Here is a 12213-nt window from a genome sequence, read left to right as displayed (position 1 = left end):
TACACTTTAAGTTTATCACATCAGAGAAACAATTTGATATTTATACATGTGTGTCCTACTATTTCACTGAAGAGTATGGCCTCAAGGTGCATCCATTTAGCTATAAATATCTCTAGTTTCTTATTCTTTATGGCTAAGTAATATTCCATTTTGGAAAGAAAAACCCACATCTTCTTTATCCAGTCACCAGTTGTTGGGCATTTGGGCTGTTTCCAAGATTTGGCTATTACAAACTGTGCCATTATAGACATAGGTGCACACATATCGCTGTGGTATGATGCTTTTAATTCTTTTGGGAAGATACCTAGTCCCAGAACAGTTGGGTCAAATGAGACTTCTAATCCTAGTTTTTTGAGGAATCTCCATACTGATTTACACAGTGGCTGCACCAGTCAACACTCGCACCAACAATGGAGAAGCGTTCTTTCTCTTCACAGCCCCATCAGCAATTATTATTGGTTGATTTCTTGATAGCAGCCATTCTTTCTGGAGTGAGGTGGAATCTCAGCATTGTTTCCATTTACATCTCTCAAATGACCAGTGATGTTAAACACTTTTTAATATAATTACTTGCTGCTTCTACTTCTTCATCTGAAAAATATCTATTCATTTCAAATGCCCATTTTTGGATTGGGTCTTTAAATTCTGGGATGGAATTTTTTTACAATTCTCTATATATTCTGGATAATATACTTTTGTCTGAGGAACCCTGATAAAAATTTTTCCACATTGTGGGTTGTCTCTTCACTCTGTTGGTGGTTACTTTTGCTGTGTAGAAACTTTTTAATAAGATGAGATCCTAGTTGTTGATTCTTTGTAGTAGTTCATGTATGACTGGGGTTTTGCTCATAAAGTCTTTTTCTATACCCATGTCTTCAAGAATTCTACCTAGCCTATCCTCTAGCAGGTTTAGTGTTTCTGTTTTAATATTTAGATCTTTGATCCATTTCAATTTTAGTTTAGTGCATGGTGAGGGATATGGGCCTAGTTTTAAGCTTTGGGAAATTGAAACCCAGTTTTTCCAGCACCATTTATTTATTTATTTATTTACTTTTTTTTTTTTTTTTGGTACCAGGGATTGAACTCAGGACCTTGTGTTTGCGAGGCAGGGTGTGAACCACTGAGCTAAATCCCCAGCCCATCCAGCACCACTTATTAAATAGGATGTCTTTCTTTCAGGGAGGGTATTTGGCTCCTTTGTCAAAAATGAGGTAGCTCAGTATGTATGGAGTTGTTTTTGCATCTTCTAATCTGTTCCATTGATCCTCAAGTCTGTTTCTTTACAGTACCATGCTGTTTTATCACAGTAGCTTTGTAGTATAGTTTCAAGTTGGGGACTAAGATACACCCTACCTTGTCTGTGTTGCCTAGAATTGCTCTTGCTATTCTAGGTATCTTCTTCTTCCAAATGAATTTTTCGATTGTTTTTTCTAGTTCTGTGAAATATGTTATTGGAATTTCAATTGGGATTGCACTGAATCTATATAGCAGTTTTGGAAGTATGGGCATTTTCACTAAATTGGTTCTTCCTAACAAAGAACAAGGTATATCTTTCCATTATCTGATATCATCTTCAATATCTTTTTTCACTGTGCTATAGTTCTCAGAGTAGAGGTTTTTTACTTGCTTCGTTAGATTGATTCCTAGGTATTGCATTTTTTTGATATTATTGTGAAAGGAGTCCAGTTCCTCTTGCAATGAGTCTATTGTTCCTGTACAGGAAGAATATTGATTTTTGAGTGTTTATTTTGTATCCAGCTACTCTATTGAATTTGGTTATTAAGTCTAGAAGACTTTTGGTGGAGTTCTTGGGGTCTTCTATATAGAGTATCATGTCATCTGCAAATAATGACAATTTAACTTCTTAATTTTCTGTCTTTATTCCTTTTATTTCTTTCTCTTGTTTAATTACTGTGGCTAATGTTTCCAGAACTATATTGAACAGGACTGGTGATAGTAGATATCTTTGTCATGTTCCTGATTTTAGTGTGAAGGATTTCAGTTTTTTGTGGTTTTTTTTTGTTAAATTCTTTTATTGGTACATTTTAGGTAGATAACACAATTACATTTCTCATTGGGAACTGTACCTTTACATGATGCATCTTGGTTCTTATTTTTTACCCCATTCCTAGCCTTCCCTTCACCCCCTCCACCCCTCCCTATTTATAAAGACTTTATTTCCATTTTTTCCATTTCTCAGCATTTTTCCTTTCCCTTCTTTCCTTTCCCCTGCCCCTCCCACTACCCCTACCCCTTTGGACCTTTTCTTCCTATTTTGCATTATTGATTATTCATTCTAATCATTGGTACATTTTAGGTATACAATATAATGACATTCATCATTGGAAATTTGCACCTTTACATAATCTCTCTTGGTTCTTATTTTTCACCCTTGCCCAGCCCTCCCTTCAACCCCTCCATTCCTCCCTATTTACAAAGATTTTGTTCCTATTTTTCCATATTCTCATATTAACCCCATTCCCTTCTATCCTTTCCCCTATCCCTCCCACTTCCTTCCCCTTTGTCACTTTTCTTCCTATTTCACATTACCTGTTATACATTTTAGTTCTTATTTACACTTTCTGTTTCTCACATCAAGGATTTCAGTTTTTGCACATTTAGTATGATGTTAGCTGTTGGCTTTTCATAGATACTTTTATTAGATTGAGATAAAGACAATCTATTCCAATTTTCTATAGGGTTTTGTCATGAATGGGTGTTGGATTTCATTGAACTCTTTTCTACATTTATTGAGATGATCATATGGTTTTTGTCCTGGGCTCTGTTAACATAGTGTACCACATTTATTGATTCACATATGTTGAACCATCCCTGCATTCCTGGGATGAATTCTACTTGTTCAAGGTGTATGATCTTCTTGATGATCTTCTCCATTCTGTTTGACAGTATCTTATTGAGGAATTTTGCATCTGTGTTCTCTAGGGAGATTGGCCTGTAGTTCTCTTTTTTGGTTGGGTCTTTCTCTGCTTTTGGATCTCTGCACCTTGAATCAAGGTGATGCTTGCTTCCAGAATTTAATTTGGGAGTATTGCTTCCCTTTCAATTTCATTGAAGAGTTTAAGCAGTAGTGGCAATAGCTCTTCTCTAAATTTCTTGTATAATTTAGCAGTGAAGCCATCAGAACATTTTCTTCATTGGTAAGTTTTAATTATGTTTTCAATTTCATTGACTGATAGTGGGTTGTTTAGAATTTTTATATCTTCTTCATTCATCTTTGGTAATTCATATGTATGTAGAAATCTGTCTATTTCTTCTGTTTTCCATCTTATTGAAGTATAGGTTCCCAAAGTAAATATTGATGATCTTCTGAATTTCTGCTGGATCTGTTGTAAGTTTACCCTTTTTATTCCTAATTGCCTAGATTTGGGTCTTATCTTTATTTATTTTGGTAAGTGTGGATAAGTGTTTGTCATTTTTTTATTCTTTCAAAGAACCAACTATTTGATTTTTTTTTTGTATCATTCTCTTAATCTCCAGTCCATTGATTTCTGCTCTGATCTTTATAATTTCTTCCCTTGTACAAGTTTTGGATTTGTCTTGGTGTTCTTTTTCTAGAATCTTGAGGTTCAGCATTAGGTTCTTTATTTGAGCTTGCTCTGTTTTCCTAATATAGGTATTCACTGCTATGAATTTCCCTTGTAGAACTGCTTTCATTGTGTCCCATAAATTCTGATATGTTGTATTGGCATTGTCATTTAATTGTAGAAACTGTCTAATTTCTTACTTAATTATCTTTGTGACTCATTGATTGTTCAGGAGGGTGTTGCTCAATTTCCATGTGTTTATTAAGTTCTTGTGATTTCTTTTGCTATTGATCTCTAATTTCATTGTGCTAAGATCTGATAATATACAGGGGATAATTTCAATTCCTTTGCATTTACATAAACATGTTCTATGAGCTAAAGTGGTCTGTTTTGGAGAATGACCCATGTGCAGCTGAGAAGAATGTGTATTCTGATTTTGTGGAGTGGGGCTCTCTGTAAACATCTATTAAGTCCATTTGCTCAAGAGTTTATTGAGTTCTAGTATTTCATTGTTGATTTTTTGTCTAGTTGATCTATGTATTTGTGATAGAGGGGTATTGAGATTTCTCATTACAATTGTATTAGTGCTTATTTGACTTTTCATGTCTGTTAGTATTAGTTTTATATAGTTGGGTCCATTAGTTTTAGGTGCATATATATTTATGATTGTCATTTCTTCTTAGATTGTTGTTCCCTTTTTGTAGTGACTTTTTTTTTGTCTTTCTTAATTAGACTTAGTTTGAAATCCACACTGTCTACAAATAGGGTAGCTACCATGGCTTTTTGGGGGGCTCCTGTTGCATGGAGTATTGCTTTCCATCCTTTTACTTTCAGTCTGTGAATTTCTTTTTAATTAAGTGTGTTTCTTGTATGCAGTGTATTGTTGGATCTTGCTTCTTTACCTATTCTGCCAGCTGATTTCTTTTGGTGAAATGAGACCATTAACATTGATGGTTAAAACTGATATGGTTGATTTATCTTTGTCATGATCTTTTCCTGTTGTTGGATTCCCCCCCCCCCCCGCGCCCTTTGCATTTAATTTCCTGCCTTGCCTGATGGATTCAGTCTGTTGGTCTTCATGGAGTTGTGACCCTCATTGTTTTTTCCTGTGATATCATTTAGAATTGTTTTGAGTGGTGGTTTGGCATTCATAAACTTCCTCAAGCATTCTTTGTTGTGAAAGTATCTTATTTCTCCCTCACTTTTGAAAGATAGTTTTGCAGGGTACATCAATCTGGGTTGGAGGTTGTTTTATTTTAGGGCTTGAAATACTTCACTCCAGTCTCTCCTTGACTTGAAGGTTTGTGTTGAGATGTCTGCCATGATTGTAATGGGTTTTCCTTTGTATATGATTTGTTTCTTTTCTATAACTGCTTTTAATATTTTGTTTTTGTGTTGAATTTCTAGGATCTTGACTATTATATATCTAGGTGTATATATTTTTTGATCATGGCTAGTTGACATTCTATATACCTCACTTACTTTATGTCAAATTCTTTTTCTCTGTTTGGAAAATTTTCTGTGATTACTTCTGTGAAAAATTTATTTATGTTTTTCCTGGCATCTTCTTCTCCTTCACTGACTCTGATCAATGTTACATTATTATTTTTTGCATCATCTAGTAGTTGTTGGATTGAATTCTCATGATCTCTTACTATTTTTAAGAATCTTTCTTTTCATGTTCACTAACCACCACCATCCTGTCTTCTATATCTGAAATTCTGTCCTCACATTTATTTTTTCTGCTGCAGAAACTTTCAATGGAATTTTTAATTTCTTGGATATCTGCTTGAATGTATTTTGTTTTTCAGTTCTTTCCCATGATGGGCATTCATGGTTTCTGTCATTTTTCTCAGTTCCTCTTCTTTTTAAAATCTGTATCTGCACTAGAGTTATTAATCATATCTCTCATTATGGTTGCCATCTCTGTTATCTTAGGAATTATTTTTGATTTAATTTTTTCCAGAGCCTTTTTCATCTGTTTTGTTACCTCCCTTGTTACCAGTTCAGGGAGCCCAGGTGGTTGACTTTTGGATTGTTCCATCTTCTTGTTCCCTAGATTTGCCTTTGGTGATCTGGAAGTCTGGGTTTGCATCTTGTTTAGGTATCTTCTCATTTCTATCTTTTTGGTTGTTGATTTTGTTTTTGATTTCCTGGGTTGATGCTTGCATTTTACTTATTGCAAGTATCTTTATTGCTTGCATTTAGAACCCTTAGGGAATAGCTACTTCTTAGATTGCCTTTTAGGTATAGCTGGCCTTTGGGTTTTGAGTCTGTAATGGCCCTTAGGCAATCTCAGTCTTGGTATATCAGGAAGGATGAATGACTAGAACAATCATGTCACCTTGTTAAAGTAGTGCAATCAGCATCAACAATAGCATCAAACACAGCCTAGAGACTGATAAACTGTGATAACTTTTAATCTGCCAACTTCCACCCCATGAACTAGACTTGTAGTTATATATCAAAATCTAGAACCAACCAGAGATATGTTTGCAGTAAATAAACCCTTCAATATAGCAAATTTGCCCTCTGGGGAGAAACTTAGAAGGAGTTAGGGGGTGAATAGAGAAATGGAGAGGGAAAGATTAGAAGTAAGGTTAGAGGACACAGGTAGATCATGCAAACTTTGTGAAACTGGTGAGGACAGGAGGAAAAGAGAGAAAGAAGGAACAACAACAAAAAAATAGAACAAACATAGCAAAAGAGAAACTTGAAAGTGTATTCACATTCCTATAAAAACAAGAATGATTGAGAAAACCCAAGACAGGACAAAAGCAGGAACAAGAAAAGTGAGAAAAGAAGAAGAAGGAAAAGGAGAAGGAGAAGAAGAAGGAGAAGAAGACCAAAAAAGAAAAGAAAAAAGTGTTCCTTTCAAGGCGTCTCTATTGTCACCTGTGGACAACATGGAGAGTGTACAGATCTGTGTCAATTGATCTCTGCTACCCGGCCATAGTGTACTGAAATTCAAGCTGGTTTCTGGCTGTGAGGCTGGAATTGAGCTCTCTGACCCTCCTTCAGGTTTGAACTCTGCATAGTTTTAACTGCACATTGGAGCTGCCCTTCCCCCACAGCAAGTCTGGGTTCAAGTAGGAGATGCTGACCCCAACAACACACCAGTCACTGCTGTCCATTGCATCTTTATTGGAGTCTCTCTTTTACTCTCTCAGTGGGCTTCAATTCTCAACAAGCCTTGGAGAGGCCCTCTCTCTGCTGCTTACCACTGTGCCATCTTCCTGAGCTCAGAACAATGGCCTTTCTTCTCTCTGTCACCAAGGTCTGGATCCTAGGGGTGGTGGGCTCCTTGGGGCAAGGGTCAGGCCACATCATGCTGCTCTCCTCCTCCAAGCCTTTGTTTTGGAGACAGGGTCTCACTCTCTAGTCCAGGCTGTCTTTGAATTTACTATATAGCCCAAGCTGGCCTCAGAGGTGATCCTCCTGCCTTAGCCTCAGGAGTGCTGGGACTAGAGTTGTGTGCCATCACTCCCAGGAATTATAACCCTATTTAGTGTGTTTTAGAGTGGGCCATTTTGTATTGTTAATTCAGAAGTGCTAAAGATGGACTACTACAAGCAAAATAAAATTATTTAAAGGACTGCATTTAAATCTTAAAATGATGATCTATGAAGTATATTGTTTTACAATATTTACAGAGATTTAAATCCATGCCTTTAATGGCAGGTGGTTAGATAGCCATCTAAGTAGTAAAATCTTACAGTGATCAAACATGAGACAAGAAGTTTAGGGGAGTCAGTAGTCTGTTTTCTAATGGTTCTTGATTTCCTCTTAGGAGATGCTAGGCAAAATATGGGATCAAAAACATAGCTCCAGAATAAAAATGACCTGTTGTAGTGGCACTCATATATGCTGTGATTAAATTCTCAGTGAAGGAAGGGGTAAAAAAAGATATCCATAAAATTGTTTTTCTTAACATTCACATGCACACCTCAATTTTCAAAATTATTTTTATAATGCTCTTGGCATCTTTAAAAACATATACAAACAATGTGAAGTTTACAATGTCTTCCAAAAAACTGGAATATCTTGGATTGGAGTTTGATACTGTGAGACACATTGAGGATTTTTTTTACCTCAGCTAGTTTAGGAGAACAAACAAATAAGAGAAATAAAGATTCTTGCTAAACATTATAAAACATCTAAGGTCCTGTTCCAAGATTGTGCCACTGCAACACTCCAATCCAACAGACTTCCCTTTTTACTTTTATGCTGCAATTTGAGAAGGTTTTTAAGTTATTCTCATTCTTATAAAACATAAAGCATTTTTACCCTACTTCCCTAATCCTCCAATCTGATTTATACATTTAAAATTTTTTTATATATTGTAGGCTTCTATTTAACTTTCCATGAATTTAAATTATTATATATACCTTCACAAAATTTATTTTGAACATACCTGGTGCTTCACCACAGAAAAATTTAGCTATAATTTTATTTAGAATAGCCATCTTTTCCTCTACATGTGAAGATTTCTTACATTAAGCAAGAAGAGCATAGCATAAATCCCATTATCTCACATTTTCTGTGTGCATTGGGGTGTAAATGAAAATATGCTTCTTTAAGACCTCAAAAATGAAGTCATTATGGGAAAAAAATCCAAAAACTGAAATAATCCTAATATTAGCTAATGATTATACATTCCCACACTGGTATTTCTTTGCATGTAGAATTGCAAATTTTGAAAAACGGAAGGACACAATTATAGAAAAAAAGCTACCTTAACTATTTTTAACCCCAAATAAAATTAGTAAAAATTAAAAAAAAATAAACCTGAGATTCCTCAGGCATCCAAACATAATACATATGTAGTCAACATTTTCAAAGAATCTCAGCACTGTACATATTTTTAGAGACTGGAGCAGGGGTATACTGATAGCTCAGACCAGAAGCAAATTCTACTTGTGGACAAAATATGTGCCATTAGTCAAATTATTGGTTAGAGTACTTCATATATTGGTAGATTTTTACTATAATAAGAATGGAAACCAAAAATGGGTTGCAGGATTACATTTAATTTTTTATATTCCACACATGCTTAACAAATCTGTTTTTTTTGCTTCAATATCACAAGGGTATCAAAGTTTTTGAAGCCACAATCTCATTTCTCTCTGCTAGGGCTAGAATTAATAGCTAGTCTTTTGAAGAAGTTGTAAAGCAGTTTTAAGAGGGAAATTTATAGCATTTATTATCTATATTAAAAATAAAAGGGGCCGAGGTTTTAGCTCAGTGGTGCTGTGCCTGTCTCACAAGTGAAAAGTCCTAAATTCAACCCCTTGTACTAAAAAAAAAAAAAAAAAAAAAATAAAAAATTTTTCATATAACCTAGCTTCACACATCAAGAAAGTAGAAAAGAAGAACAAACTAAGCTCAAAGTCAGCAGAAAGAATTAAAAATAAAGATTGGAGCAGAAATAAAAGAAACAGATACTAGAAAAACAATAGAAAAGATCAATGAAATTAAGAGTAGGATTTTTGAAAAGACAAAAATCAATAAACCTTTAACTAGAATAAGATAAAAAGAGAGAATTTTCAAATAAATAAAATAAGAAATAGAAGAAGAAACATAACAACTGATACCACAGAAATTCAAATGATCACAGGAAAGTCCTCTTAGTGATTATATGCCAACAATTTGTTAACCTAGAAGAAAGAGATAAATTCCTGGAACAAAAATCTACCAAGAAAGAATCATGACACAGCAGAAAATCTAAACAGACTAATAATGAGAAAAAAGACTAAATCAGTAGTTAAATGTCTTTTTACACAGAGAGGATCAGGACTTGGTGATTTTACTTGTGAATTTTACCAAATATATGAAGAAGAATAAACACTAATCCTTCTCAAATTCCTCCAAAAGATTAAAGAGGAAGCAAACTGCCAAATACATTTTATAAGGTCAAAATAGCCCTACTACTAAAGACAGATAAGGACATAATAATAATAACAACAAATTATAGGCCAATGTCACTCACGAATTTTGATGCAAAAATGCTCAACAAAAATTACTATCCAACCAAATTCAACCATATACAGAAGAATCCTTTTTTATATGGTCAAGATTTATCCCAGAGATTAAAGGGTGGTTCAACACATGTGAATCATTAAATGTGAAATACCACAGAATACCATGATACACCATTAATAGTGACATAACACAATGAATGAAGGCAAAAGTTATAAAATCACTCAATAGATGCATAAAAAGCATTTAACAAAAATCCAACACATCACATGTTAAAATTCTCAACAAATTAGGGATAGAAAATATGGATGTCAATATAATAAAAGTAACATATGATAAACCCACAAATAACATTGTACTGAATGAAAAGTTAAAATTTTTCCCTCTGAGATAAAGAATAAAATGAATATGTCCCCACTTTCCATTGCTATCCTTAATAGTACTTATTGTACTATATTTTATCAAAATTGGAAAGAAGTTAAATTGCCACATTTACAGACAACATAAGTAATTTTACATAGAAAGTCTGTGTATCATAAACACACAATTTTTGTCAACTATACCTTAATAAAGCTGAGAAAAAACAAAGAGCTAGCTTTCAAAAAATGCAAGACTTTGCATCTCCTTTTTTGCTAGAAATAAGCTTGGCATCAACCACAGTACTAAGTAAAAGTCATATCTTTGTAATCAGATGTACCAAAAAATAAGTCTGCATAGAAATCAAATTTTACATGAAAAAACATTTGAAATGTAAATTTAAATCCACTATCAGTAAAGATGTCCGCTGTCCATAAAGTAAAGAAAGTTAATTTAGTTTTAAAAAGTGAAAAAACATTTGAAAACATTGATGTTATTGTAGGATGCATAAATAGAATACATACTGGGTTTAGAAGGACTGTAAGGAAAAGTTCACCTCCTTTGATACTTTTATCCAGTTCCTGGGGTCCTCCTGGGTACTCTTTGTAGAATATAGTATGGGTAAACAACCCACAGGTCTGTCGAGGGAGGACCTGATGAAAAAGGGAGGTAAGAACAACACATTGGCATGATTTAATTGAGAACTTCACTACTGTCTCATAAATTCAATGTCTGCAAATATGAATTCCTACTGGAGTTTCATGGATCTATGGCCTAAATCATAATGAAATGAGGAGTTGATGTTAGTATAATTCTGTAAATTATAAAGGAAATTTGTAAAAGGAAGTTACCAAACCATAGATATAAGAATTAAGACTAAGGAACTTTTACCCAGTTACATAAATCTAAACTATCATCTAATTTACATTAAAAATTTAATATAAAAAAACTTTGGGTTAACCTAATTCAAAAATAAAGAGCCTCCATGGTAACATTTTTCATTCCATTAGACCATTGCTTTCCTTCTGACATTGAGACTTGTGTTGTCTTCAGGTTCTGGGATTTGAAATAATCAATTTTCAACAGCCTTTCCACATTTTTTTGGTTTTTACTACACTCTGAATTCAAATTTTATCACAGTTATAGTCTAATCATCAAATGATTATTTCTGATATATTTTATGGTTAATTCTGTTATAAACTGGAATGCTTAACAGAGAAAACAAATGATTTGTTTCATTGTATAACTTATTTTGAAAAATAAACCACTTAAAATCTAATGGAAAAATGCATCCAATTGTCCAGAGTAGCTATAATTCTATTTATTTCTTCACTCAATTTTCATAATAGTTTATGTTAAATTCAAGGTAATAGAATGTATGTAATATAAAGGAATGTTTTCATTTCATAATATGTTGAATGGTCATACAACCTAATAAGGAAAAAATTGTGTACTGTCACTCTTACATTAAATTATGAATTAATTTTTTAATATCTCTCAGATTTCTTTGCACATTAGGGTCAATATTTGCACTACCAGTATCTTCATTTCAATTTTAGTTTTCTTTCCTTCCTCTGGAACCAATTTACAATAAAATAGTTAAAGTTTCATGGTAAATGAGTGTTAAGAACCAACTCTGAGTAGGCATGTGTACCTTTTCTTTCATTTTAGATAGGATTTTGATGGATAGACATGATTGGGAGACAAGATGGGGCAAAAGATAATTCTAGCAGCAATATGAGTAATGGATTGAAATAGGGTAAATATTTAAAAGTGGGAGAAATTTTGCAAACCTTTTTTCTGATTTTGACATCTAATGAAAAGAATATCATTTGAGGTACTGGAAAAGGGGATAGACATTTCAAGAGAGGCTATTTTGGATCAAAGTGAATGCTACCATTTTTTTATTCTAATGAATAATTGTAAATTCCCAACTGAATTCATTTGGTTTTATTATCATTTATAACAACCAATGTAACATTCTTAAATCAGATTATCATTTTTTTAATGAATATGTACCATCTTTCTTAGAGTACACAAGAAAAAGATAATGAAAAAGATCAGTACTGGACCAGGGATTTAGCTCAGTGATGCTGTCGCCTGCCCCCCAGGCACAAGGACCTGAGTTCCATCCCAGGTACCAAAAAAAAAAAAAAAAGATCAGTATCAGTATCGTAAACATTTTAAGTCTTTTAAGTCAAAATAAACTGAGTGGATAGATTTAGCTCTCAGAATCTATTTGTTCTATTTTGTCTGTTGATAGTGCAGCAATTTGAAAGGTGCTTTCTTGATCCGTGGAACCACATTCTGCCTTCAATTCTCTGTAAAACCA

General features: G+C 33.7%; 1 protein-coding gene across 3 annotated transcripts in view; it reads right to left on the bottom strand.

Moving 5' to 3' along the window:
- Window positions 1–12213, bottom strand: part of LOC101703600 (N-deacetylase and N-sulfotransferase 4) — a 289039-nt gene that overhangs the window by 105019 nt on the left and 171807 nt on the right. For all 3 annotated transcript variants that reach the window (XM_087199297.1, XM_087199298.1, XM_087199299.1), the window contains one exon: window positions 10406–10534. In XM_087199297.1, the coding sequence (XP_087055423.1) occupies window positions 10406–10534 (129 nt within the window). The remainder of the gene's footprint in view (window positions 1–10405; window positions 10535–12213) is intronic.

The sequence above is a fragment of the Heterocephalus glaber genome, unplaced genomic scaffold (genome assembly GCF_053883595.1).
Source record: "Heterocephalus glaber isolate CG9 unplaced genomic scaffold, H.glaber_assembly_v1.0 deba00001690, whole genome shotgun sequence".
In the NCBI taxonomy this organism is placed as follows: Eukaryota; Metazoa; Chordata; class Mammalia; order Rodentia; family Bathyergidae; genus Heterocephalus; species Heterocephalus glaber.
Note: the sequence above shows the minus strand (reverse complement) of the source record. Positions and strands in the feature narration are given on the sequence as shown.